The following is a 27,317-nucleotide window of genomic DNA, read 5'->3' as shown; positions in this document are numbered from 1 at the left end:
CACCGCCCTGACGGCGGGGCTGGGAGGATGCCTCATTCCAGCCAGGTGCAAATGGAAGGTGAGGCCTCCACTTTGCCTCTGCTGATAGAAGTGGGGCGGGCTGCTGTGCTCTCTGTAGTGTTTGGTTGGAGGGGATGCCCCTTTCTTGATCCTTTACTTAGCTGGCTAGCTTTTCTTGGTGATTTTTCCTTTCCTTTTTTGTCTGTGCTGTTGGTGTTTCTGGACTGGGTGCTGGCTTCTCCAGAGCCCAGCCCAGGATAAATGAAGCAAAAAGCAACCCAGACAAACCACTACTGTGTCTTTCCTCAGATCTCGAGCTTCCTAGCTAATCTTCCTTCTTCTCTCCACTTTTTCAGAATTTTCTTACGTTGCTGTATATATAATGCCCAGGGTTTTAGCACTTAGCAAGAAGAATAGGGAGAAGTGAGTCTATTCCATCTTGATCCAGAATCAGAGGTCGGCAAGGGCTTTTAAATGGCCATTTCTCCTCTAAGAACATAAATCTGATCGTGTCTCAACCCTTCTTGCAAACCTCCTTTTCATAACCCCCAACTGTCCGAAGGACAAAATCCCAACCCCTTAACATTGACTTTGAAGGCTCTTCGCTACTTCACCACAAGTAAAAACGGTCATATCTTCAGCACCTCCTCACTGTGCATGTGTGCTCTCCAGTTACACAGAACTTTTTATGCACCATCTCTTAAATAGACCACGCTTTTTCATGCTCCGCTATTTTGCACATGCCTGTGTCCATGCGTTCTGTTGGTCCTACCTTTCTCTTCTTCTCTTCTTCTTTACTTGGCACGCGCCCAGCTGTGCTTCACATCTGCTTCTCATATTACCTACTGTGGAGCCTCTGAAGCCTCTTCCAGGGTCATCTGATCCTTTCTCAGTGCTTCCTTAGGAGGATGAACATACCTCTTTAACCTGTTTCTTGTTTGAGTCAACCTGTTCCTCTAGGGCTCTTTGAGGTGGAATTACATCCCTATACATGTCTGTCCCATTCAGCTGTGACTCCTTTGAGATTAGGGGCTGTGCCTCTCTCATTCATCAATGTATCCTGCCTGGCACATAGTTGGCACTCCAAAAGTGTTGATTAAATGAATATATTAATGAATTGTTACTTTCAGATACTAGAGCAACCAAAACTTGTCCTCAGCTTGTGTGAACAGACTACCTGAGTCTGCCTTTTATCGTTGCCATATATTCCTTTTTATTTTTCCCCCTGAACAAAGCAACTTTGGGAGACCATAAGAGTTTAACCACTTGCCCAATCTGCTCCTCCCTTCCCAATGACTGCCTCCTTTCAGGTTGTCCTTATATATACCTGCTGCCACGCCGGTTGACTATTTGAGAGCAGGACTGTCCCCTTGTTTGGCTGATAGTGGTCCCCAAAGCCCATTCTTCAGGCCATTATGAGCCATCAGTCCAGTCTTGAATAGACTGAAGCCCCTCCTTTTGACCAGTCATATCAATGCTGGGGCTTTCTTTGCCAAGCCCTTCCAAAAGATTGTCTTTTATTGAGAAACAAAATCTTTTTGGATACATGGTCACCTTGCTTATTTATCTTTTGATTGTGTTGGCTGGAAGAAGTTTAAAAGCAACTCTTCTTAGCAAGAGTTCAGCATCTGATATATTTGAGATAATAATAGCTTCCTTCATTTTTATGACACTTTACTTAACCCATACAACCATCCTTGTCAACCCCAAATTATTCCACATGTATTATCATAATGTTTACAATAACTCAGTGAGTGAAGTTGTATACACACACACAGATACCCACATACATATGCATTCACACACATACATACACACACACACACACACACACACACACACACACACACACACACACAGGATATTAAAGACTTTGCAGGTCAAATCTATTCTGTTATACCCATTGATACTTTTTAAGGACTCTGATCCTTTGGCACCTATATTTTGTTCTCATTTATAACGGCCATTTGTTTCCATCAGTTGTAGTCAATATCTAATCCTCAAGCTGTATATAAGCTCATGCACATATAATAATTGCCCCCCTTATCAAACCTATTTAATATGGCCAGACACTTTTTATATGCATAATTTTAAATTCTTACAGCCACCTTGCAAGATAAATGTTATTATCCACATTTTACAGACGAGAGAGCTGAGGCTCGGAGAAGTAGGAGCGCCAGAGCTGGCTCTGCCTGAAAACCCATGTTCTTTTCACTACACTTGGCGTCTCAATCAACAGGCCTAATATGAAATTGAATCTTTAAAAGGTTAAGTAATCCCAATTTCTCCTAATATCTCAACTCCTACCCCACTAATCAAGGGTCTGGGTTTTGACTCTATCACACAAAAAAATTGTGCTATTCTCCATTTAGTGAGACAGAAGTGGGAGAACGGAGACGGGTTCGAAGAATGATGATCGTGTGTGTGCAGGGAAATGCGAGGGTTCTGCTGCCTAATGGCTTGTCCTCGTGGCACTTGTTCTCACAGACTTTCTCAAGAATTCAGGTCCCTGGGTCCCTTTGAAAAAACCAGGGAGGACACTCGTTGCTATATCTAGAAGGACCTAAACGGATAACTGACTACCCAAAAAAGTCCCATGGATGGTCAATGAAACTTGCTAGCAATGGGAACTGGTACTTGATGGGCAAAAAGGTCATTAACTGCCAGCTCCTGTTTTACAGGTGTCTGATACTAAGGCATAGTAAGCATTTTTGACCAATTATAGGGCTACCCACAATAAGAACTAAGGCTCTTTTTCTTTAGTGTGTGGTTCAATCGCTCATTCCCTCCCTCCTTATTGCCTTCAGATACTACTGTCCACACCCTGCCAGGTTTGAGGAGGTAGCGTGTGAAGGGGGCCAGATAACAGGAAGGTGAGTCAAGGGTAGAGAGCTTGTGTAGCTGAGTGAAAGAAGTATCCTTTTGTCACTCCCCCAAGCAGCAGGAAGCGAGGAGATTGTCAGGTCACACACAGGAGCAAGCGAGGAGCATTGGTAGGAGTGTCCCTGCTGCCATCCTGGCCCCTGAATTCACAGGAAGTCACTAGGACAAGGCAAAGACTGTCTCAGGACTGGCCCTGCTCCCAGCCACTCATTGGCACAGCATGAATAATAGCCATACCACCATGAGGGCGTATTCTTTATGCCTCTCTGAGGGTTCCAGCCACAGACAAGCATGGTCCCCTGAGGGGCACAAACACACCTTCTCCAGAGAGGCATGTAAAGTGAGTGCTAATGAGTCTTATTCCTTGGCTCCTCTCTGTCTGAAATGGAAAGATAGATATTCCCCACTACTGAAGTCTGGATAGCACCCCTGGAGCCCTGGCGGTGGGCTCTTCCCTTCCCTTGCTGACGTCCACGTACTCCTCCCGTGTAGCTTCAGGTGACCTCAGCTGCTTCCTTGGCTCCTCTGTATTCAACTTTATCCTTCCCTCTAGTCCTTTGGACACAGGCAGCTCTCTTCCTGGTGATATCATCTCATTATCTCATTTTATTTTCCACCTTTAATCTGCCTTCTTTCAGGCCTAATGCCCTTTGGGTGTTACCGACCCCAGAGCTGTCCGTCATACATTCTGGGACAGCGGGGGTCTGCTGGGATTGTCCCAGGCAAACCAGCATGGGTAGTCAGTCTTCTCAGATGGATAATGCCCACCTCCCTGACCTGTAAGAGCGAAACGAACGTACAGCTGGGCACCCTGTGTGGTATAATTAAGGGCTGGGTTAGCTGCTGGTAGCTGCGCTCTTCCTCGGTGTTTCAGCTCCATACCTTACACAACCCAGCATGGCTTCTTCCTTCTATCCCGTCCCCTTTCCTTTGTAGTCGTCTTACCTCCTGCCCTCTGTTTGTTGCTGTCTTCATTTCTGCCACGAGACCCCTGCCCCTGACTGCCTGGCGTTAAGGGAGGATTTTACAACTCTGTTTACCTCTTTTTGCCTGATTCCGGGGCTGGCAGCGGCCAAGGCCACTCTCCTGGGTCTGAACCTGTTTGGTGTAGCCGTTACTGCCCTTCTCTGACCTTGCACTTTGGGTCTGGGCACTCCTAGGAGTGAGGGGCAGGGTGGGCTTAGGGCTGAAATCTATCTGCCCAGACAAGTTCCTAGTTCACGTTCTATTACCATTTTATTCTCCAGGCCAATGCTTCCCTCTATAGTTAGTTCACCCTTGGGTTCATAGACAAAGATCTCACAATCACTGCTTTTTATAGGTGGAAACATACCCTGGACATCTTCAGGCTAGAGGTCTGCAGAGCACTTTTAAGAGCACGGAACTCTGTGCCTCAGACGGGCCCTTCACTGTTGCACGGCTGCGGGCCTTCAGAAGGGAGAGCAGGAGTGGCCGCCGCACAGTCACCGTGGGGAGTAGAGGCGGGCGGGGCGGGGGTGTCAGTCTCTCCGTGGACAAGGTGCGGTAGGGTCCTGCCTGGCTCACTGCGTGGTCTGGAATCTGAGTGAGACAGAAAGTCCCTGTTGGGACACCTACGCTCCCAGGGGGCGCTGGCACTCAAATCAGCGTCCTGTGGGACGCTGGCCCTCCAGCCTGCCTCAGTTTCCCGATCTGTGTCGGTGCCCCAGCTAATCAGGATAGGAAGGCACGCAGGAGCAGCTGGGGGCAGACGGAAGATCACACACAGCTGACTGCGTCTGGGATCGCAGCTTTCGGTTCCCCGGAGGGAAGTGAGCCGACAAGCGCAGGCCGAAGGGGGGGCCCCAGAGGCTCGGAGGGCCGCGGGTCCCTAGCCCCCAGGCAGAGCACGAGAAAAGTCCGTGCTCGCGGCCGGCCGGAGGATGGGCGGTGGGCGTGCGCTTTGCGCTCGGCCGGGCCCGAGGGCGGTCAGGCGCAAGGGGGCGGGGGCTAAAGGCCATGGTTTGCGCGGTCGGGGCGGGCCGGCCGGCGGGGCATTTAAACTCTGGGGACCGCCGGCTCGGGGCGCGTGCCCAGCTCTGCATCCTCCTCTGCTCCGGCTTCGCTTCGGGTACCGCCGGGCAAGATGCGGTCTTCCTTGGCGCCGGGCGTCTGGTTCCTCCGCGCCTTCTCCAGGGACAGCTGGTGAGAGGGCCTGCGGGGTGGGGGGCGCCGGGCCAGGACGGCCTCCCGCTCCCTCGGGTTCGGCGGCTCCGAGTCGGGCGGCCGGGAGTCCCAGCGTGCTGGCGTCGGGGGGGTGGGGGGGCGGTGCGGCGCGGCGGCGGGTTCCGGCGGGCTCTGGCCGGTCGTCGGGGAGGTGGGTGGCACGCACGCGCCAGCTCGCTCCGCCTCCGCAGGCCCCCTCCCTGGGAGGCTGCCCAGGAGAGTCTCCGCCGATGCCCGTTCGCATGCGCACCTCCAGGCACGCACACCCCGGCACCCGTCCCCGGGGAGACCTTCAGAGCGTCTCCTTTATCGCTGAGCACCCGCGGGAGCCGGGCTTGCAGGCTAGGGAACCGAGGTCAGGGCGTGGCGGAGTTGCTGAAAAAGTGGCCATTGGAGTTGTCGACTGGTTCTTTCGGTCTCTTTTGGCCCTTGGATAACACGAAGGCCAGAACCCAGTGGTCCTGGGAGTTTGCCTTGAGGGGTTCCGGGCCCTGAGAGACACCCTCCCGGGAGGACATACGTCTCAGATCCGAGCGGCAGCTGCTCCCCAGCAGGGTGGTCACCCCAGCGGCGGCCCAGCGGCTTCCACAGGAGTTTTCCTCCTGACCACGGAGGCCTGAGGAGGCTGCGGATCAGGGGGTGTGTGGTGGGGTGGAGGGCTTTCAGCCCATTCTTCATCGGAGGCCGCGCTGGAGCACTTTGCTTGGTCTGCACAGTGTTTTGTTTTGTTTAATATTGTGTTAGTTGCCATCATTTTCAAATTATAAAACAACGTAAATAGCCAGATTCCTCGCTTCTCTGATGTAGCAGTCTCAGGCCTAAATTCCCCAATCATATCATTAGGAGTAGGAGCCCCTTTTAGATGGGGTGCAAGCTCTTAATATGACCAGCTTGTTCCCGTTTTTTTTTTTTAATTTTATTTATTTATTTATTTATTTATTTTTGGCTGTGTTGGGTCTTCGTTTCTGTGCGAGGGCTTTCTCTAGTTGCGGCAAGCGGGGACCACTCTTTTTTTTTTTTTACATTTTTTTTAAAATTTTATTTATTTATTTATTTATTTATGGCTGTGTTGGGTCTTCGTTTCTGTGCGAGGGCTTTCTCCAGTTGCGGCAAGCGGGGGCCACTCTTCATCGCGGTGCGCGGGCCTCTCACTATCGCAGCCTCTCTTGTTGCGGAGCACGGGCTCCAGATGCGCAGGCTCAGTAGTTGTGGTGCACGGGCTTAGTCGCTCCGCGGCATGTGGGATCTTCCCAGACCAGGGCTCAAACCCGTGTCCCCTGCATTGGCAGGGGGATTCTTAACCACTGCGCCACCAGGGAAGCCCCTTGTTCCCGTTTTAAAACAGAAAATCCTACATCCCCAGCCCCCTCAGTCCTGGGCAAATCAGGATGGTCAGTTGGTGACAGCCCTCACTGGGGACAGTCCTCACACTCCCAGCCTTCCTCACTCATTTAGATTATTTATTTGGTCCTTTTTGAGCTTAGGACTCTTAAAAGATATTTTTCAGAAAAAGATAAGATCATGATTCTCGTGAGGATATAAAAATGAACACGTGTTAAAAAGATTTAATTTCACTCATAATGAGGGTGCCAGAAGATATTATAATTGGCACAAAAGAAAAATCCAGGGAGGGGAGAATGGGGGGTTATTGTTTAATGGGTACAGAGGTGCAGTTTGAGAAGATGAAAAGGTTCTGGAGATGGATGGTAATGATGGGGGCACACCAGTATGAAGGTACTTGATGCCACTGAACTGCATACTTTAAAATGGTTAAACGTTAAATTTTATGTTACATATATTTTACCACAATTTTGAAAAGAGAATACAAAGAACGTCCCCATTTATAAGTTAGGCATATTGAGGCAAAACTGGTTGGGAGGGAAGACTATTGAAACTCTGTCAGTTCATGGACATATTTTATATGACTTATCAGTTACTTACCACTTCATGGAATTCAAGCTTAGTGAAAGGCAAGAATCAGATAACTTGGAGGGGTGTCCTCTGGGCAATGCACAGTTTTCCAGAGAAACACACATTTTTTTCCCTACAGTCTGCCCTGCTGGGATCAAAAATAGTCTCAAAGAAAGATTATTCTTGATCACAAAATAGGGTTGGTCTCATTAGATTTGATCTGATAATCTATATACATAATTTACTATATAGGCCTTGTTAAGTTCACTTTGCTGGAAGTTTTCATAAGGGATCTTGGATTGGACTTTTCAAAGCCTTCTATTATTTACTGTTCTGAGATTAGGAAGCCAAGCCAAGAAACTGTCTCCACTAGGTTTTACCTGCTGTACCTATAAATTTAGGCAAATTCCTCTCTTCTTGAGGTCCCCAAAATATCCTAAGTTTCCTGGGCCTGCCAGGGAGTGACCTTCCTGATTTGTGTGTAAGGGAACACAGTAAGCCAGTTTTCTTAGGCAGGTTTTGTATTGGTGTCAACCTTAATTCCTTAAAAGTGGCAGCAATATCTGATTAAATGAGCATCATTGTCAAGTACGACATTCCAGGCAAGGCCTTGGTTGTAAAACCAAGTTTTCTAATATGTTCTGGTAAAAAAAAAAAAAAGATTCTTATTGAACTTTGCAAATAACCATATTTTATAAAAAGCAAGAAGACTCAAAAAAAGTTTCTGAATTCCGAGGGGTCAGGCAGGGAGAATAAGGTATTTACAAATGTTTCAGTTTACAAAAACAGGATCTCCTAAATTGTTATGGGATACAGACAGCTTAAGAAGAAAGAGAAAGGGCTTTCTTATACATTCAGAAGATTGAACACTATAACAACATCAGTAATATTCCAAACGTAAGTGACAGTCATTCCTTATCAGTTCTTTCAGTCCTAAGTGATTAATTCTTGTTCTGCTGAATCTTGGGTTTGCAACCTCATAAATGGGTCTTTGGGTTAGGGTCTTTGCTGAAGAGTTTTGGAAATGCTGACTCAGTCCACTGGTATATTCTTAAAGGTATCTGAGTGATGTCATCAGGAGTACGTACCCACGAGTATGTACCTGGTCCTGTGCTTTTCTGAGACAGTTCTTGTTTGCTAAAGATAAAACCTTTGGCCTATAGCTGACTGCGCAGCCTTTAGGGAGCATCAGAGTAGAACAAAAACTATCTGTAAGGGACAGAGACCTAAAAAGGTATGGATTAACTTATTAATGATAATTTTCAAAAATGAATGATCTGTTGAGAATTCATGACAAGAAAAATGCAGCTAACAAGGAAGTCTGATTATTCCTGAGGTATGTAATACAAAATAAAGCCAATCCAAAAAAAAAAAAAAATAGACAATGTCTAAAAACACACTAAGGCTAATTTCAAAGAAGACAGTGAACATTATATCTGATTTATAAAAATTATGAGCATAATTTTTATAGAGGAAAAAATCTTGAGATATATAAAAACCCCAATACATAATTTACATAATATACCAAGGAGATACCAAGAATGTTGACTTAAGAGATTTAGTAAGTCTGGAGTAAGTCCTAAACATCTATGTTTTAATAAAACTCCATAGGAAAGTCTGATGTACATCCCCGGTTGAAAACCACTGACCTAGAAGATGCTAGATTCAAATTAAAGAAGTAAGGTTGCAGCCCAGGTAACATTTAAAATCATAGCTGAAATCATGACTGGTAACATTATAGTGTTATCATCAGGCAAAGCACAACCAGGGTGCTGATGTATAGAAACAGATCGTGGACCAAGAGGGCATTGAGAAACCTTTTGAAATTTCTCACACAGCAAACAATTTCTGAGATACTTATATAAATAAAATATTCTACTTCTCTTTTTTTCCCTTAATAAACAAAAATATATCTCATTACCATATATATTTGAAGTTGTATCTCTCTGCCATTATTGTTCCTTGTAGAGTCTTATTCATATACATTAATTATACCCTTTAACCAAAGTAACTTATATTTCAGAGAAAATGAGGGGCAGGGAGAGTGGATCATTGTAAACAGCCTGTCCCACTCCAGCATTTTAGAAGAGCTCAGGAAAGCACAACTCTCCACAGACACACACGTCATTTACACACTTGTTAAAGTGTGAACCCAACCACTGTGTTCTCCCACATCTCCCAGGTTTAAGACAGACCCGGATTGAAATCCTCTCACCACTGTGTGCCTTGTGTCGTTAACTCAGTTCCCTCATGGGTGAAAGTCAGGTGGGTTCTTGAAGGCAAAAGTGATCTGTGAACATTCTTGACCTCCCGTGGCCGATGGAGGGCACACGATAAGTGTGCTTTTACTTCTTTCCTGATGCATGGAGGTTTGGACTCCTAACAAACACCAAGCGTCAATGTAGTTCCTACTGTAGGCACATTATTGTGTTAAACTGTGAGGCCTACAAAGATGATTAAGACACAGTCCTACTTTCTTGGAATTAAGGATCAAGCTGGAGAGAGGGCGTGTACTCTCATTATCAAATTTGCTGCTTCCACCTGTACCCAAGGAGGGCTTTTAAGCAGAAGTGAAGAAAGCAGACAGTCCTGGAGCAGGACACCAGAGGGTGGGCTGGCCCTGAGCTTTGGATTCCTTGTCTGTACCGTGAGGATGCTTGTAACACCTACCTCGTCAGGTCGCTATGAGGATTAAAGATTGTCTCGAGATGCAGCAGGTAAAATACTTACATCAGTGCCAGGCTCATATTAAGCACTGACTAAACATTAATTATTGACTATTTTTCTACTCGCGTTTCCTACTGCTCTGTGCCAGGCATTGTGTTTGTGGTTCACTGCAAGGTCTTTATTTGTTTCCCCACCTAATTCCCCATTATATGGGTATAATGAGGCACAGAGAAGTTACGTACCTGGTCAAGCGCCGCATAGCTAGTAGGTAACTGCGGTGAATTTGAATCCAGGTTAGTTAGGCTCCCAAGCCCACGGTCTTTCCTCCCCATTAGAGTGTGGGAGGGGAAAAGAAACCATAGCCTTTGGACTTGAGACAGATCACTAAATCTCTAAGGCTCCAGGTCCTTGTCTTTAAAATGGAAATAGTAATGTACCTCCATCCCCGGGTTTTGGTGAAATTAAGTGAGAAGATATTTAAAGCACTTAGCCCTGTGTCTGGCGTGCAGTTAGTACTTGGTACTTGCACGGGGCTTGTGAGTTTCTGTGGAGGGAGGGTTTCATCTTCATTAGGGGGAACAGGTAGCACGTGCCTTGGTGGATCTGGAGGTATTCTGAGTGGAGCCGTGGAGCTGGCGAAGGCGCAGCAGTGAGGACGTAGCCTGTCATGTGCAGCCGCAGCCGGCGGGAGCCTGGGGCCTGAAGGCGCGGTCCCCGGACAGGGGGCTGAGAGGCACGCAGCACGAGGTGTGCAAGCGGAAGGCGGAGACTCTGAGGAGTTCCTGCCCAGGAAGATGGTACTGCCCCTCCTTCTCCTGTCAGACCCCCCCCCGGGGTCAGGCGGCCTCCTCACCGGAGTCACAGCCCCTCTGAGGCCTCCCCAGCCCTGGGCCTGGCCGGTGCCCTGCCTTCTGTGCCAGCGTCCGCGTGGGCACGTCTGGGGACAGATGGCAACGTGGGCATCTCTCCAGAAAGATGAGTATGGCTGCTGATTATGGGGCTGGGCCTGCGGGGAGGGAGCAGTTCACGACTCGGAGGAGAGGAGCCTGTGGGAGGAGGACCAGGTGACACTCCCACTGGATGAGCAGGAATGGGTGGGGCACTGGGCAGGCAGGAGAGCAGGAGCTGCGAACTCCCAGCTCGCCGCCCTCCCCCACGCCCTAGAAGGCCGTGGCGGGCTGGGGGCAGCAGCGGGGACCCGTGGCTCTGCCCGCCGGAGTTTGCTGAGGTCCTGCTGCCAGATCCATCGCATCTCATTTAATCAACCCTTATGGACATCTCACGTGACAGGACTTTACTATCTTATTTAAAGGAAGATCAAAGTGAGGCTGAGAGGCGAAATGTTATCTCAGTTAGTCTTTAGGGCAGCCTCGTGTGACAGGAGTTTACTATCTCATTTAAAAGAAGCTCAAGCTGAGGCTGAGAGGTGAGACAGCTCGCCCAAGGTCACAGTAACAGAACCAGAAGTTAAGACGCAGCCGCTTTTGGTCTAACGTCCTTTTCCCTATTCTGCCATGGCCTCAAACCAGGGACCCAGATGCTGCAAAGTAGCTTTCTCTTGTCTTCCTTCTCTTCCTGGTAACTGCCCAGAGATGCCCGGTAAGAGCAGCAGAAAGGGCTCCTTAAAAAGAGCGGTGATGGTGAGAGGCAGCTCCGAGAAGGAAGGAGAGAGCCTGGTGGAGGACCTGGAGGGCTGAGCCCACCGTCCCTGTCCCCACCCCCTTCCCTTCCTCGGGCTCCTCAGGCTAATCCCCAAAGAGCATGTGACCCTGCGTGGCTCCCTCCCCCACCCACACGTGACTGCTGTCTTCTCCCCCAGCCGCCTTCTGCTTCCTCTTCCTCTCTGCTGTTTCCTCTTTCCCCCCTTACAGAGCAGACTGACGCGCACCTCCCTGGCTTTGGGTGGGGCGGTCGGCCTCAGGGGCCACGCACTGGTCTAGAAGGCAGCCAGGGTTTGGGGATGGTCTGTAATGGATGGCCAAGACCGACCTTCTTCCAGTCAAGCTGCACCACCTGAGTGCTGAGGTCGGAGCTGAGCGGTCCCGAAGTAACACCAGAACTGGGGGCAGACACCAGCGTCGGAGTCTCTGCAGCCCACAACGCCCCCGTCTGATTGTCCCCAAGCTGGTGTGCGGGGTGGAGGCGGGGTGGGCGGTATCACTGCCCTCGTTTTGCCCTCTGGCTCATGCCTCCTCCCCTGGGTCCTTCACGCTGGGGAGAAGCAGTAGGTGAGGGTGAGCCATGGGCTAGGCCTCCAGGGAATCCCGAGAGAAGAGTCCTCATCTTAGCTCCCTGGGGAGGAGGGCCCCGCCACCATCAGCGCATTCCCACCTGCACTCTTTGCGTAGCCGCTCTTCAGAAGAGAGACCACCAACCACCCACAGACCACTTCTTCCAAACCCTACCAGCTCTCACACTCTTCCAGAGTTTTTCCAGGTACCTAAACGAAACCTCATGCTGTAGCTAAAAGCCACGTCTTTTCATTCTGTCTAAGTACTCAGGCTTCCCCTGCTTAGATTCCTTCTCAAGGCAAAGCAATCAAGCCTGTATTTTCCTCTCTCCTAAAAAAGATCATTATCTTATCTACTCATTCCTTCTAGAAAGTCCCGGGCTCCTTGTGCTACTAGCCAATGGCTCCCTTCTCTGGGAAGGATCTTGGGACCGAGCCCTGTGTCAACCTGATGTCTCTGAGCAAATGCCCAAGTTCCATCTGGAGGAAGGGCAACAGGTAGAGGAGTCCTTGGGCTGGCTCTCAGCCCCAAGAGGGCTTTGTTCCTCTCTTCTCAGAGGCCCTCCCAGACCTGGCCTATCCCCGTCCCATCTTGTCAGCGGAAGGCCTGGCTCAGGCTGTCTGTTCCAGGCTGGCCTTTGCCTACCAGGATGTGTCCCAGTGGCAGTGGAGGACTTAGCAGGGGGCGGGGGGATGGCATTGTCACCATTGGCCTGGTTCTTACTGTCCCCAGCCCGCTCTCCTTTTCAGATCTGCTGAGTCCCAGGACAGGCACATCCAAGGACAGGCCACCAAGTGGCACTTTCCTCCGGGCAAGTGCCAAGGGCACCTGCAGCTACAGCCAGCCCGGCCTGTCCCGTGGCCAACCTGAGTAGCCCCAGACATCTACTCGCTGACCCAGACTTGGCTTAAGGGCTGGGCTGAGGCAGGAAGTGGTAGGGGTTGGTCAGTGAGGGAGTTTAATTCCCTATTGGCCTGCCATGGGAATAGGGACCGTCAGCAATGTGGTTGCAAAGCGAGGAGGGGGATGCAGGGACCAGGGGATGACTGGGTAGACATTGGAGAGAAGGGACCTCTTTCCACTGTCTCCTAAGGTCAGCATCCTTCTGCTGGGCTGTTTGCTTTCTGTTGTTGTGATGGTGGTGGTAGTAGGTCCTTTGGGGTTTTGTTTGTTATCTGTTGCTGCTTTGGCAGACATCGTTCTTTGTCCCTACCTCAGAAGCACTTCTAGTGCAAAGTCTTAATGAGGTCCATAAAGATATCAGCGTGCTCATTTGAAAGAATAAATTGGACTGTCAGCTAATAGTTAAGAGATAGCCGGTCCACCTCTCTATCTGACTTGGTTACTCAGTAACCAGCGCTGTGTAAGGGGAGGTGAGATTCTACGAAGTGCCATCTCTTGCTAACACAGACTTAGAGGGTCATAGGGTGGGCACCCGGCCTGGAACAGTCTGTGGGCCTCGCCATGCATGTTCCCGGGTCTCTGGCCTGCTTGCCCAGCCTGGACAGCACCTGGGCTGCCATCCCTCCTCCTCACAGCCGCCCTGGGACAAGCTAGGCAAAGCCCGACTGTGTATTTTCCCCCCTGCTCCCTTTCTGGGGCCTTTTGATTCTGAAAGAAGGGCTTGTGAAAGCCGAAGTGAAACCTGCGGGTTCTACAGGCAGCAGGAGCACGTCAGCTGTCTTCCCTGTGAGCTACTGTGAGTTTGACAGCCTTTGTGTCAGCCCAGCCCTTCACCGGACCCATGTCCCCAGTCCCCTTTGAACTATGGCAGCTTGGCCTTTTTCTCAGAAGAGCTGCCAGAGTGGAATGGAAAGAGGACTTGACTAAGGGGAGGCCCCAGGTATGCCCTGCCCAGCTAGCTGTGCCCCTCCGGGCTCATGCCGCCATTGCGCTGCCGTCCAGGCAGGGAGTCCCAGAGGAGGCCACTGCCCGTCCTAGCATCACACAGCACGTTTGAGGTCCTTCCGCCCCACCGCCTCCCTCCCTGTGACTCTCCTGCTATCCTGGGTGTCAGGTTTTCTACTGAGGGATGGAGTTAGAGCTGAGAGAAAGGTCAGGCCAAGCTTCTGGACGGGGCTGGAACCTGGCAGAGCAGCGTGACTGTGGACCTCTGCTAAGCCGCCCTGTCTACTCCCAAGGGAGAACGTGGGCGGGCCCAGCGGACCAGCCTCTGCTCTGCCCCGTTGCAGGCTCCCGCATGCGCACTGGCAGCTTCGGGGCATCTTCGTGTTCTCTAGCCCACCTCTGTATACTAGGCATGTGGGGAGGCGTGGCCATGCTGGCCTCCAAATCCCTACCTCACAGGCAAATCCAGGGCCTGGAACCACCACCGCTCGGAGGAGTTTGGCGCTAACCCACACCCTGCTCACCTCCCGTAACAGAGCAGCACGGGCTGCCTCCGCCCCCTCCAGCTTTCCTTCCTCAAAATCTGAAATCATAGAAGCGGTCATTTTTAAGTGCCCACTGGGTGTGAGGAACATGTAAGAGCTGTCCTATGCATCGTCTCATCAACCTGTCAATAGCCCTGTGAGAAAGGTGATAAACTCTACTTTGCAGATGACTAACAGGTGTAAGGAATGAAATCAGGTTTCGCCTGATTCCTAAGTCCTTGCTCTTTTCTCTTACAGCTCCCTGAAATGCACCACCGAGGGTCTCCCTGGAGGGTGGCTGAGGGTGGATGAGGCAGAGGGAACCGGCCCTACCTTCTGCGAGGAAGCTTGTCTGGAGCTTCCCAAACTAATCAGCAGGGCAGAGCCCTGGGTCTTCATCTGGCTTAGCCTGGGAGGTGTCCAGAACTCTCTGACCTAGAAACTCCCACCCCTCTTCAGTGACTCCCCATCACCCCAAGAGACAGTCTAAACTCACCCAAGGCCCTCCATGACCTGTCCCCTCCCTCCTTCCCCGCTCCCTCGCCTTCCATGCTTGGCCCAGTCCCACCTTCCAGACTTCCTGACTACACAGAGTTCCCCAGACAGGTATTGCTGTTCACGCCTCTGCACTTTTGCACACGAACTTCCCTCTCCCTGGCACCGCTTCCCGCCCCAGCGCTGGTGGACCTGGCCACCTCCTGCTTGTTTGTGAAGATCCGGCTGAAGCCTCACCTCCAGAATCCTTTCCTGTCACTGCTGCCATCCCAGCTGGTCTCGGTGGCCCTGCTTCTGTGTCATGCAGGGCTGCCCTCTTTTATGGCACTGTCGCACCAATTCTGTTTGTCTCCCTGCTGACCTGTGAGCCCCTGGAGGGCAGAGGTCTCTCTTACAGTTTCTCCGGGTCCCTAGCACAGTGCCTGGCACACGGTAGGATGTGGATGGGAAGGCAGTCCTGTTTCTGCCAGAGAGAATCGAGATGTCAGAAATGGGCCTGGCTGTGCCTGCTGTTCTGTCATAGCTTCTGCCACCCAAGGTTGGGAGGGACAGGACTCCAGGAGGCAGATAAGGAAGAACACCGGGGACCGCAGGCTGGAGAAAGTCCAGGGCAGGTGATCTGAGGTGGGCAGGTGTTGGCACTTGGGGCTGAAGCAGTGTCGTGGTGGGAGGGAGGAGAAAGGTGGCTGCCAGCGGGGCCGTGCCTTTTGATCCCTCATTGTCTCTGAGCAGCTCCTGAGCGGGCTCGGCGCGGGCTCGGCATGGCTGAGTTGCAGCCTGGGCCTCCCTGCCTGGCCTATCGAGGAAGGACAGTCAGCGCTGGGGGGCTCAGTGGGGCCTGGGGGTCTTTCAGGCCCAGAGGAGATCTGATCTGTCACCAGGATCAATGGCTGTATCCATGTGGCAGCCAAGATAGACTCAGCTGATCCCGGGGGGCCATAAGGGTGGCCCAACAGAGACGTAGGGCCCAGGGTGAGAGTCACATTGTGTTCCCCTGTCTCTGAGCTGGGTGTGATTGGCACTGTCCTGCATGGGCATCTGATGAGGAAACCGGAGCCAAAAAAGGCTTAGGAACTTTCATTTGGCTACACAGTGAATTAGAGTCATCCCTCAAAGCTTTCAGCTTTTTTCCAGACCCAGCAGCTCCCCGGGCAGGACGCTGGTGAGTGTTATCTGCAGGGCTGTGATTTTCTTCCATCTTGTGCTCTTTGAAGAAGCCCCGCTGGGCACCCTCTCCAGTTCTCTCAGAGACACCCCCAGCCCCTGCCACCAGATTCTGGAAGTCCCTGAGGTAGCAGTCATGGGCCATTTGCCAAGTGGAAAACATTGCTGCCACCAAGCTTGTCTATGTCACAGGGTCACTGTGACAGTCCCTTGGAGTAACCCCAGATTCCCTGGAGAGCCCCTGGTGACTCCCCGCCCCCATGCACCCTCGGCAGTGGGGAGCCAGAGAGGCTGGGCAGTAGAGAGGAGCATAAGATTCAGGCTAGAGAGTCAGAGCTTCGTTCTTAGTGGAATGGAGAGCCACTGAGCAATGTTAAGCCAGGTGATGGCGGGGGCACGTGTACCTTCTTTCTCTTCAGAAGATAAACTGTGAGGCAGTGGAGGGAATGAGACAGAGAACGAGTCCAGTGGTGAAGGGCCCTGGTAGCCCAACCTGAATTCAGCCTCTGCTGGAACACCCCTTCATCTCACAAGCAGGAGCCTTCACGACGTGCTCGGGGGGAAGTGATTTGGGGTTTGGAGGCAGATGCCTGGAGAGGGCAGACTGAGCCTCCAGTGTCCTGGTCCTTTGGTTCGTGGATCTCAGGGATAGAAAGGGTTTCAGGCCCCCTTCCCCTTCTTCCCCACCTTCTCCATGGGCTCTTTAAGAAACCAAGGCTCTGGTCTTTCTCCTGGGCTAGAGTCCTTGCTGAGGTCTATTTTCCATGTACTTCCTGGCTCCCGACTCAGTGCTGACTCGACTCAGCTGATGCTGTGACTCAGGAGGACGTGGAGGCCCTTCCTCAGACCCTCAGCAGAAGGGGAAGAGTGGGGCATGCAGTGGAAACTTCGGTGGTGCCCGGCTGAAGTGTTCTTTCCGCCCCAGACCAGCGCATGGGACGAGAAGCACTGGTGCGAGAGGGCCCATGTGATGCGTGAGCCACAGGTGGAAGGGATGACCCCTCTGTCCCGTGGGGTGGACGAGGCAGAGGACCTGGGCTCCATCACCAGCTTTCCCTCTGTTGCCACATTTCCAACTAGGTTTTGGGCTCTGCCCCTACTGGGCTGCAGCAGGTGCTGTTTCTGCTGTGTTCTAGGCTTAAGAACAGTGTTGACCTCACTTTATTTTATTTATTTATTTTTAAAATTAATTAATTTATTTTTGGCTGCGTTGGGTCTTCGTTGCTGCGCGCGGGCTTTCTCTAGTTGCAGCGAGCGGGGGCTGCTCTTTGTTGCGGCGCGCGGGCTTCTCATTGCGGTGGCTTCTCTTGTTGCGGAGCACGGGCTCTAGGCATGCAGGCTTCAGTAGTTGCGGCTCGCGGGCTCAGTAGTTGTGGCACACGGGCTTAGTTGCTCCGCGGCATGCGGGATCTTCCCGGACCAGGTCTCGAACCCGTGTCCCCTGCATTGGCAGGCGGATTCTTAACCACTGCGCCACCAGGGAAGTCCCGACCTCACTTTAAAGATAGACCCTTCTCCCACATCAACCTCCTACCGGCTTCCACCATGTCCAGTATTTTAAATACAATTCTATCTCCCTGCCCCCATCTCTCACACACACAGAGGCACCCCGACCTTAGTGAGGCCAGAGAGAAGTAGAGGTGATGGGCCGTGGTAAGAGCAGGAGGGGGTACTTTGGTGTCGTCTAGGGCGCTGATGCTGGGCTGGCTCTGTCAGGAGGCCTCGGGAGCGGGAGCAGGGATGTAGGGCCCCCCGAGCACTCTGGCCTCTGGCATCTGTTCCTACCCTCCCCTTGGCCTCTGCCCCAAGGAACTTGTGTCTTGAGGGGAGCCTGATGTAGAAGAGTTGGCGGTGCTGGGGCTCCGAGGCCGCTAGAGTGGGCACGGGTGGGACGCTTCCTGGGCACAGTAGAGGCTGCGGGTCCGAGCTCCCTGCTAACCCAGCTGCCCACCTTTCCCTGCAGGTACCGAGGCTTCATCCTGCTGATTACCTTCTTAATCTACACCTGTTATCACATGTCCAGGAAGCCCATCAGTGTCGTCAAGGTGAGGCTAGCCTGGGGGTGAGGAAGAAAGCAGGAGGTGCTGGGCCCCAGCAGAAATACACTTCCGTAGAACGGTCTGGAACTTGGCATATAACCATCCTTGTTCCCTTACCTTGGTCACTGAGCCTGCTCCTTCCCCCCGGCAGAGTCCCACTTTTAGCAGTTCTTTTTTCCCAGGAGAGTTTCCTGGGTTTAATCACCAAGACGGTGGTGTCGGGGGCTGCGGGTGGAGCCAGAGAGCAGACACCCTGGGCCCTGTGTCTACCCTGCTCGTAGACCCCCCTTGCCCTTCACCGAGGCTCTGCTGTGGCCACTTGCCCCTGGAGCCAGTTCTTGCCGGAGGAGGGAGCGTGGGGTCCAGCCGAGGGGGGCAGCGGGGCTGGTGTGTTGGAGGCTGCTTGCTCCTTTCGGGGCCACAGGATGCCCCCTGACCTGTGCGCCCATGGCTTCTCCAGAGCCGTCTGCACCGCAACTGCTCAGGGATGATCCAGCCCATCAACGACACCCACAGCCTCAACGACACCACGTGGTGCAACTGGGCCCCATTTGGTAAGAGCGGGGCAAGCTGTTCTTCCCCACACCCCACTCCCCCTACCCAGGAGAGGGTCGTCCGGGGCCGGAAGGGGCTTCTTGCAGGGGCGTCCATGCAGCCAGCCAGCTTTCTGTCTCTCCCGTCGGCTTTCAGATCAGAGCAACTACAAGGAGCTCCTGGGGGCGGTGGACAACGCCTTCCTCGTGGCCTACGCCGTCGGTATGTTTATCAGGTGAGAGAGAGGCAGAGCCTGTGACCTCCCGGAGTAGAACCCTTCAGAGCTGCTGTCTCCCCTTGGCCAACCTGGGGGCAGCAGGGTCAAAGGGAAAAGCTGGTGGCTCCCCCAGGCAGACATGAGACAAGACGTCCCCACGTCCTGTCAGCCCGTAGCCAGCGTGCTCCGCGGTTACCGAGCCTGCTGCCTCACCTGGCCAACTCCCGCTTTTAGTAACTCTTTTTCCTGGAAAGGCTTTCCTGGATGTCCTTTCGAGTTTATTCACTCAGATGGCAGTGTCAGTGGTGTGGCTGGAAAATGGTTTGTCCTGGCCCGGGGTCCTTCAAGGGTAGCCCTGGATGCTAGGAAAACCCCAGCACGGCTTTTACGTAGCAAGCATGATGTTTGCTCCCAGGAATCAAAGATGACTAAGGCAGGGTACCACCTCCAGCGAGCTCACGGCCTAGTGGAGTGACCGATAACGTCAGCAGCTAGTTATAAAACAGTGTGGTGGCTCCCAGACAGGTGGTTTCATACAGGGCACTCTGGGGGCTCCGAGGGGCCGCTTAGTGTGAGCCGGGATTAGAGAAGAGCGGTTGGGGAAGGCTTCCTGGAGGAGATGACACTTGAACTAATGAAGAGGAATTGGGCTTGGCAATGCAGAAATGGCTAGGTGGAGAGAATGGCATGGGCAGAGTAAGGCGAGTGTGAAACAGTATGATCTGGGGGGACAAATAACAGGTTTACCAGAGTGTAAAATGCAGGAGATGGGGCTGAAGAATGAGGTCATTGTGTACCAGGCTGTGGGCACAGGAGAGCCTCTGAAGGGTGGCATGTTCAGATTAACACGTCAGACAGATCGCTGTGAGGGTGACGGAAGGTAGATTTGAGGGAGAGTAGGACTGAGTACCAGGTCATGCTAAGGAACAGATTTGATAATAGCTCAGCTGAGCTTTGAGCAATGCCTGAGTTAGAACAGTAGTAATAGAGATGAAAAAGAAACGACGCACTGGAGAGAAGTAAGTAAAAGGTACAGGTCTTGGAGGTTGCTTGTGAAGGGTGGGACAGAGAGGCAGGAAACTGAGGTAGCCCCGTGGTTTCTGGCTTGAGTGGCCAAACGTGGTGGCGACATCCACTCAGATGAGGGGCACGGGACACGGGGCAGGGTGGGGGGCGGAGGCAGAGGAGTTCTGTTTTTGGAGTTGTTGAGTGGCAGTTGTTTTGGGGAGCATCCAGTCAAGATGTCTGGAAGGCATCTGGATATGATCGTGACGCTCTAGGGGAGAGTTCAGGGCTGTAGATATGCAGCTGGGCTGTGTAACATATATATAGGTGGTAGTTAAAACCATAAAAGTGATGCAAGAGAAAATGCATGAGAAGGACTGGTCAGCCAAGGGGGGAGGCAGATGGACCACGGTGACCTCACAGAGGCCACGGAGAGCACACTTCAAGGTGCTTGGTCAGCAGCGTCAAATAAAGCAGAGGAGCCCAGTGAGTGGAGGACCGAGGGTGTCCCTGGCGTGTGGCAACACAGAGGTGGTCACCTCAGCAGAGTCGTTTCAGTGGCTTTGTGGGGGAGGGGGGAGCGGCGGAGAGATAGGAGGTAGAGAGCCGAAGGGTGCAGGTAGCCGAGATTACCATGGATCCAACTCTCTCTTCTGCAGTGGCATTTTTGGGGAGCGGCTTCCCCTCCGTTACTACCTTACAGCCGGAATGCTGCTCAGCGGCCTTTTCACCTCGCTCCTTGGCCTGGGGTATTTCTGGAACATCCACGCGCTCTGGTACTTTGTTCTTATCCAGGTACGAGCCTTCGCCTTGCACTCAGGCCTCTGTTCCCGGCACAGAAAGATGGTAGAGGCTGCAGGTCTTACCCAGCCGCCCCAGGTCCCGGCGCATCCAGCCCTGTGCTCCTTTATCACGATGCGGGGTCCCATTGCCCATTGCCCATTGCCCATGGTCAGCCTCGTGGGCTCAGTGAGTTTGCACTGAGCGTCACCCTGAGGTCCGTGGAGGTGCCTGTGAGGCCTGGTCTCTGCCGTGGGGATCTGGGGCCACAGGAGAAATCAGCTGGTGGGTTAGGGGGTGCGTGCACGCAGGTGAAGGAAGGGGGTGCGTAGCGTGCGCTGCGGAGAGGCCCCCGTCCCAGAGGCTGCACCGCTCAGCCCAGGCCTGTCCCGCCTCCCTCCTCCCTCCCTGCAGATCTGCAACGGACTCGTCCAGACCACGGGCTGGCCCTCCGTGGTGACCTGCGTGGGCAACTGGTTCGGGAAGGGGAAGTGAGTGTGATGGGGCAGGAGGGTGGGCGGCACCTGGGGGGCTGGGCTGGTGGGTCCCTCGTGGCCCCTAATGTGATTTCAGGGTCAAAGATTAGAAACTTGCCTCCATCTTGCTGACTTTCACAGGCCGAGATACACATGTTTTAGTGACTAAAAGCAGTACTGATTTTCTCATTGCTAAGGTTTTGATCCTTAAAACCTGCAACCTCAGTTATGCTTTTTTCCTCTTAATCGATGAATTTCCATTTTGCGTGAAGACAAAAACGAAGCCTATAAAATTGTGTGTTTGTATACACACACACACATATATATATGTGTGTGTGTGTATATATATATATATATATTTTTTTTTTTTTTCCTTGAACTGGCTTTTGTGCAAAAAAAAAGTTTCTTTAGGGCAGGGTTTCTCAACCCTGGCACTATTGACATATGGGGCTGGATAATGCTTTGTTGTGGGACCGTCCTACACAGTGTAGGGTGTTCAGCAGCCTCTACCCCTAGATGCCACTAGCGCACCCACAGCTGGGACCGTCACAACTCTCCAGATAGTGCCTGTGTCCCCTGGGGGCAGAGTCACCCCTGGTTGAGGACTTCAGAGTTACGGCCTTGGGGCAAGAGCAGAAAGGGGTGGGGCTCTGGGCCCTGGGGCAGCAGGAGCCAGAGTGCTTGCTCAGGGAGCGGCTGGGGAGCGGGACCCCCGCCTTGCTGTCACTCCCTTGACACCAGCAAACCCTCCCGCTCCTCCCTGAGTGGGGTCTTCAGCTCGGAGGCTGCAGGCAGCCGGCTTTTTGCACTTGGTCGGGCGGTCGCCAGGAGCCCTGTGCTCCTCTTCTTACTTTTCCCGTTCTTCTCTACCTCCCTCCCTCCCTCCCTCCCCTCCAGGCGGGGGCTCATCATGGGCATCTGGAATTCCCACACATCCGTGGGCAACATCCTGGGCTCCCTGATCGCCGGCATCTGGGTGGATGAGCAGTGGGGCCTGTCCTTTGTGGTGCCCGGCGTCATCACCGCCATCATGGGCCTCATCACCTTCTTCTTCTTCATTGAATGTGAGTGGAGCCCTCCCCCCTCACAGGGCCGGAGCCGAGCCTCCCGGTTAGGCCCTGGGAGAAGGCGGCTGGTAGCGTGGGATCGCGGGGCTGGAGCCACAGATGTGTGACTTGGGACAGACAACCTCTCTGCGCCTCAGTTTTCTCATGTGTGACACAAGGATAACAACGCCTGCTTCCCTGGGCTGTTGAGCGTTTCCGTGAGATGTGTAGTCAGGACGCCTGGCAAACGCTGGCTCTTCTGAGACTGAGGAGGGAAAGGTGGGGTGGACCTCTCCGCGTTTGCTGCCTCTTCCCAGCTCCCTGACAGACGGGCCAGGGAGTCAGGGCCATGGTCACTTGTAGCAAGAGAACGAAAGTCCACGAGGCAGTAGTGACACAACTTACTGTTAGGAGACCCAGACCTCAAAGGTGGTCTCCGGAGCCCCGGTTCCATGCTCCCTTGTGCTGGAAAGTCAACTCACCCCCTTTGAGGAGGGGTGGGGACCACACGCCATGCAAGGTGAGGGCCTGGACTGCTGGGAAGCTTCTTAGAAGGTTTTTCTTTCAGACCCAGAAGACGTGGGCTGCTCCCCACCTCAGCACCATGTGAGTGTGGCCCCCAGTCCCGTCCCTGCCCTCCACTCCACCCGGGGGCTGGTCCCAGGGAGGCCTGGGGAGTTGGAGGAGGGGCCCGTGTGCCCACGGTTACTTCACAGGCCCTTGCGTGAGGGCCAAAGTCATGCCCTTGGGTGGCTCCCCGACAGCCTGACGGGCCTGGCAGGATGTTAGTCCAGTGCAGGAGGGGGACACATACCTCTTCCAGCGTGGCAGCCCCTACCTCGCACGTGGGCTGTCCCTCGAGCTGGTGGGAGGGAGGTGGTATGTGGACGTGCCCACAGCAAGGGCTCTCCTCTGCTCAGGGTGGGCTGGAAGAGAACGTGGACGACGCTGAGGACCCTGGCAGTGGGCCCCACTCTAACAGAGAGAACGGCCTGGAGTCTGCTGTCACCTCCTCCAAGGAGCCAAGCGCTCAGCCCGCTGCCATCAGCTTCTTTGGGGCGCTCTGGATCCCGGTGAGTCCTTTGTGGGCTGGAAGGAGGAGAGAGGCTCTCTAGATTTTTCTGCTGGGTCTCAGGAGATGGGGATGCTCAGGGTGACCTGTGGTTTCCAGCATTTCTTTACATGCAGTGCCTAGGGAGGGCGGCCCACCCGGGGAGGGGAGCATGGGAGGCTCGTCCTGACACAGCATATCCGGGCCGCAGACGCGCTGCTGTTACTGTGGCTGGAGAGGTCCTCGAGGCTGCTTTGTGCGGTGGGCGGTGGGAAGTGCTGGGATGGGGCTCCGCTGACGGACCAAGGATGTCTTGCCCCTGTTTCCATCGCGCCCTCTGTTACGCTCCCCAGGGTGTGGTCGAGTTCTCCTTGTGTCTGCTCTTTGCCAAGCTGGTCAGTTACACCTTCCTCTACTGGCTGCCCCTCTACATCTTCAATGTGGGTGAGTACCCAGGGAAGAGGAGGTGAGGAAGGGAGGGGTCTCTGAGGAGGAAACCTGTCACGTGATGCGTATGACTCCAGGAATAGGCAGGATTTCTGCTGAACCGCTTCTAGGGCAGGAGGGAAATTTTTTTTCTTTAATGGGAAGCTAAACCTTGCAGACGCCACCCCCCCCCCGCCCCCCGCCCCAGTCCCTGATTCCAGCCACTTTTCCTCCCTCGGCACTGAGTCGGGGTTAGGAACTCAAAGCTCTGTTCTGCAATCCTCCCTCACTTCTTCTCCAGCCTCAGGTGTAGGAGAAACCCCCCTCCAGGCTGCTTGGCTCATAGATGGGTGGGACCGGAGGGTGCTGGAAATGGTCTGCCTTTTGAGTGCCTCCAGGAGCCCCTTAAGCCTCCCGCAGCCCAAGGAAGAGGGCCTGTAGCCTGGCAGTAAACACTGTTCTCTTCCAAGCAGGGCTGCCGGGAGTCTCGGGGGACTCATGCCCTGTGCCTGGGTCTGCTGGGCTGCCTGCCTCGTGGTCCTCCTCTCCCCTGCCTCCGCCCCTGCCCGAGGATGGGCAGATGAGGAGAGGTCACTCTTGTGGTTGAAAAGGATGTTTATGTTCCCCCGTCCTGGATCTCTGGTTTTCCACACGTGGCGCTACTCTATCAGGGGGCAGCTCCGCCCCCAGAGCCTCAGCGCCTCAGAGCTCCACCAGGGCCAAGGACCGCTCCGCCAGGGCTGCCGGGCTCCCTCCAGGCCCTGTGGGAGGGATGAGGCTGCCCTCCACACGGCATCCTTGCACCGAACAGGATGCGGTGGGGATGAGTCAGGGCCGGGTCTCAGGCTGTAACTCACCCCCCAACCCCACCCCCGGCCCCATCTGAGGGGCCTCTCTCGACGACGGGGGCAGAGCGCCAGGGCAACCCTGTGGTCACTGACTCTTTGTTCTGTGGCCTTGATGCTGGGAACAGAGTGTGAGTCAACCTTGAGGGCTGGGCTACAAGTCAAGCTTCTGGGCGTCCCTTTTTCTAATTCTAGGGCGAGGTCTGGGACCTGAGGTCCCCATTTTCCCACGAGCCTCCTTCCTGGCTCTGTTTATAAGCAGGGACCTCAAATGGAGGTGACAAGCTTCTGTGGGGACCAGCCACTCGGTCAGGGGGAGGGCAGGAATGTGGCTGGACAGGCTGAGGCTCAAAGAGAGCAGTTGTGCCCCAGTGGGACAGGGTCCTCAGGGGCCAGATCCCAGTGCTTTCATAGAAGGGCTTTTCTGGGAGGTCGAGTTCATCCAACAGGACTGGGGGCCGGAAGGGGCATCCGGTCCCAAACTGCTGCAGACTCACTTGTGACCTTGGCCAATCACTTCTCCATGGCCCCCCACTCCTTCCTCTGAAGATGATACTGGACCAGGTGTCTGCAGGGACGCTCCCAGCGGTGGCCCTCCAGGATGTCTGCCCTGAGCCCCCAGGTCTGAACACATGCTTTTGTTTTCCACAGTTCACTTTAGTGCCAAGGAGTCTGGGGACCTGTCCACGCTCTTCGATGTTGGTGGCATCGTAGGTGAGACCATGCCCTGCTCTGCCTCTAGGCTGCATCCCCCTCTTGTCAGGGTGTAGAAAAAAGGGACGGGTCCAGTGGGATGTGACCTAGGCAGGTGGCATCAGAGGGAAAAGGTGGCATCCTGCCCAGGTGGTCTTCCCGTGAGCAGTGGGTGCGGGGAAGGCTGCGGAGGGAGACACTCAGCTGGCTCTGGGTGCCCGGCCCCGGTTTGTGCTGGGCTGAGTGATGGGGCAGTGCTCGGGGTCCCACGTGCACATTGTGTTCCAGGCGGCATCCTGGCGGGGCTCATCTCTGACTACACCAATGGCAGGGCCACCACCTGCTGCGTCATGCTGATCTTGGCTGCCCCCATGGTGCGTAGAAACTCAAGGGCAAAGTGTGTGTGTGTCGTGGGCCGCTGAACTCTGTGCACGCCCGGGCATCACACGCACACCCGTCTCTTTGCGTGTGTACATCCCTGTGCGCGGCCAGCGGAGGAGAAGCCAGGGTCAGCACAGGAAAGAGATCCAGACTGAGAATCTTGGAAAGGGATTCGTGGTTATTTGGCCTTGGTGAGAAGGGGGAGGCCAGCTGCTGAGCTTCTTGACCAAGGAAAGGATAAGTGATTGAGGTTCGACATGAGAGGAGACTTTGGGGGGGCAAAGGGAAATGAGAGATTACCACGTATTAGACCCTGCATCCCTGGGACACGAAGACCGAGAGGCCTGGGTATGAGAAGGAAAAGGAGAAAGGGGACCTCTGGGGTTCCCAGACTTCTGGGCTCCAGTCTAACGGAGGCAGCCTGTGGGGAAGCCAGGGTGTGTATGACTCTGTCTTCCCCCTTCTCCTCTCTCAGATGTTCCTGTACAACTACGTTGGCCAGAGCGGGATCAGTATCTCCATAGGTGAGGGAGTGGCGCTGCCTTGGGGACACCGCAAGGCTGGCTTGGGGATGTGGGTGGGAGGCTTGGGGAAGTGGAGGTTCTCAGCCTGACGCCTGGGGGACTCGCCCGCTTTGGGGCTGGGGGTGGCGGTGGCCTCTCCTCTCTAACTGGGCCGTCTCCATCACCACGTCAGTAATGCTGCTTATCTGTGGAGCCCTGGTCAACGGCCCTTATGCCCTCATCACCACTGCTGTCTCGGCTGACCTGGTAAGCAGAGCCACCTTGGGGACTGGCCAGGGCCTCTGCCTCCAGGCCCATCTTCCCCACGTCTTTCCCCCTCCCCCAGCCTGCAGAGACGAGATCCTCAAAGTCCTTCAGAATCCTTCGTCGGCCCCCCTTTCCTCCCAGCTCCAAGCCCCCAGCGCTGCCTTTCCCTGAGCCCGTCCCTCTCCTGGTCCTGGTCCTGGTCCTGGTCCTGCTCGGTGCCGCCTCCTGGTTCAGGCCTCCCCACTCTGCTCTCTCCCCAGGGCACGCACAAGAGCCTGAAGGGCAACGCAAAGGCGCTCTCCACCGTCACGGCCATCATCGACGGCACTGGATCCATAGGTCTGTGACTCTGGCTATCGGCTCTCGGCAGCTGAGCCCCGAGCCTGGTCTCGGGCGCGCGCTTGGGACGCTGCCCTCATGCGGGCAGGGAGGGCCAGGGTCCCTGGTCCAGGGCCCTTCTCTCATGCTGTGCTCCACACAGGTGCGGCTCTGGGGCCTCTGCTGGCCGGGCTTATTTCCCCCACAGGCTGGAACAACGTCTTCTACATGCTCATCACTGCCGACATCCTGGCCTGCTTGGTAAGAGCTGTGGGGCGCACAGATGGGTATGGGGAGGGGCCGTGTCCCGTGGGGCTGGAACCCTGGAAAGTTCCAAAGTGGTCCGAAGTGTCGGCCATCCAGGGCTTTGCTCGGAACCACTCTGCGTCCCACGGGTGGACCCCTGCGGAGTGACGCTGTGAGCCAGCCCGGCGGTCACCTAGGGCTGGGGACCAGCCACGTGCTCCACGCTGATTGTCGCCCTCCCTCGCCTCAGCTCCTCTGCCGGCTGGTGTACAAAGAGATCCTGGCCTGGAAGGCATCCCTGAGTAGAGACAGAGGGTAAGTCCTGCGGAGGGAGAGCCGGAGCCCTGCCTGCCCGGCCTCACGTCTCCCGGGAGTCAAATCCAGTGCTCAGTTGCTCTGCACCAGTCTGAGCCTAGCTCCGCCCAGACCTCAGGAACTCGGAGCCGACGCTGCGCGTGCTCCGGGAACCCCTGCCTGGCCCCCGGCCCCACTAACCTGTCCTCTGTTATCCCCATGTGTCTCCATAGCTCTAGTGTGGCCCTAACCCACGCGCGGTAGTATTTTCCTCAAGTCCCGTGACTTT

General features: G+C 54.2%; 1 protein-coding gene across 11 annotated transcripts in view; it reads left to right on the top strand.

Moving 5' to 3' along the window:
* The window catches only part of SLC37A2 (solute carrier family 37 member 2), a 30,549-nt gene continuing 3,232 nt past the window's right edge, over window positions 1-27,317 (top strand). The window contains exons 1-20 of one of the 11 annotated variants that reach the window (XM_036859926.1): window positions 23-58; window positions 9,467-9,695; window positions 16,697-16,858; window positions 17,871-17,952; window positions 18,407-18,500; window positions 18,637-18,715; window positions 20,362-20,497; window positions 20,897-20,973; window positions 21,856-22,022; window positions 22,573-22,610; window positions 22,925-23,077; window positions 23,409-23,499; window positions 24,978-25,040; window positions 25,308-25,393; window positions 25,876-25,924; window positions 26,097-26,170; window positions 26,431-26,509; window positions 26,652-26,749; window positions 26,985-27,049; window positions 27,262-27,317. In XM_036859926.1, the coding sequence (XP_036715821.1) occupies window positions 16,782-16,858; window positions 17,871-17,952; window positions 18,407-18,500; window positions 18,637-18,715; window positions 20,362-20,497; window positions 20,897-20,973; window positions 21,856-22,022; window positions 22,573-22,610; window positions 22,925-23,077; window positions 23,409-23,499; window positions 24,978-25,040; window positions 25,308-25,393; window positions 25,876-25,924; window positions 26,097-26,170; window positions 26,431-26,509; window positions 26,652-26,749; window positions 26,985-27,049; window positions 27,262-27,292 (1,539 nt within the window). In that variant the 5' untranslated portion in view covers window positions 23-58; window positions 9,467-9,695; window positions 16,697-16,781 and the 3' untranslated portion in view covers window positions 27,293-27,317. Of the gene's footprint in view, window positions 59-4,342; window positions 5,047-9,466; window positions 9,696-14,402; window positions 16,882-17,870; window positions 17,953-18,406; window positions 18,501-18,636; window positions 18,716-20,361; window positions 20,498-20,896; window positions 20,974-21,855; window positions 22,023-22,572; window positions 22,611-22,924; window positions 23,078-23,408; window positions 23,500-24,977; window positions 25,041-25,307; window positions 25,394-25,875; window positions 25,925-26,096; window positions 26,171-26,430; window positions 26,510-26,651; window positions 26,750-26,984; window positions 27,050-27,261 lie in introns of those variants that run through there. The other 10 variants (XM_036859927.1, XM_036859935.1, XM_036859934.1 and 7 more) reach the window with 10 other exon arrangements.

The sequence above is a fragment of the Balaenoptera musculus genome, chromosome 8 (genome assembly GCF_009873245.2).
Source record: "Balaenoptera musculus isolate JJ_BM4_2016_0621 chromosome 8, mBalMus1.pri.v3, whole genome shotgun sequence".
NCBI lineage: Eukaryota > Metazoa > Chordata > Mammalia > Artiodactyla > Balaenopteridae > Balaenoptera > Balaenoptera musculus.
This window is presented reverse-complemented; position numbering and strand designations above follow the sequence as displayed.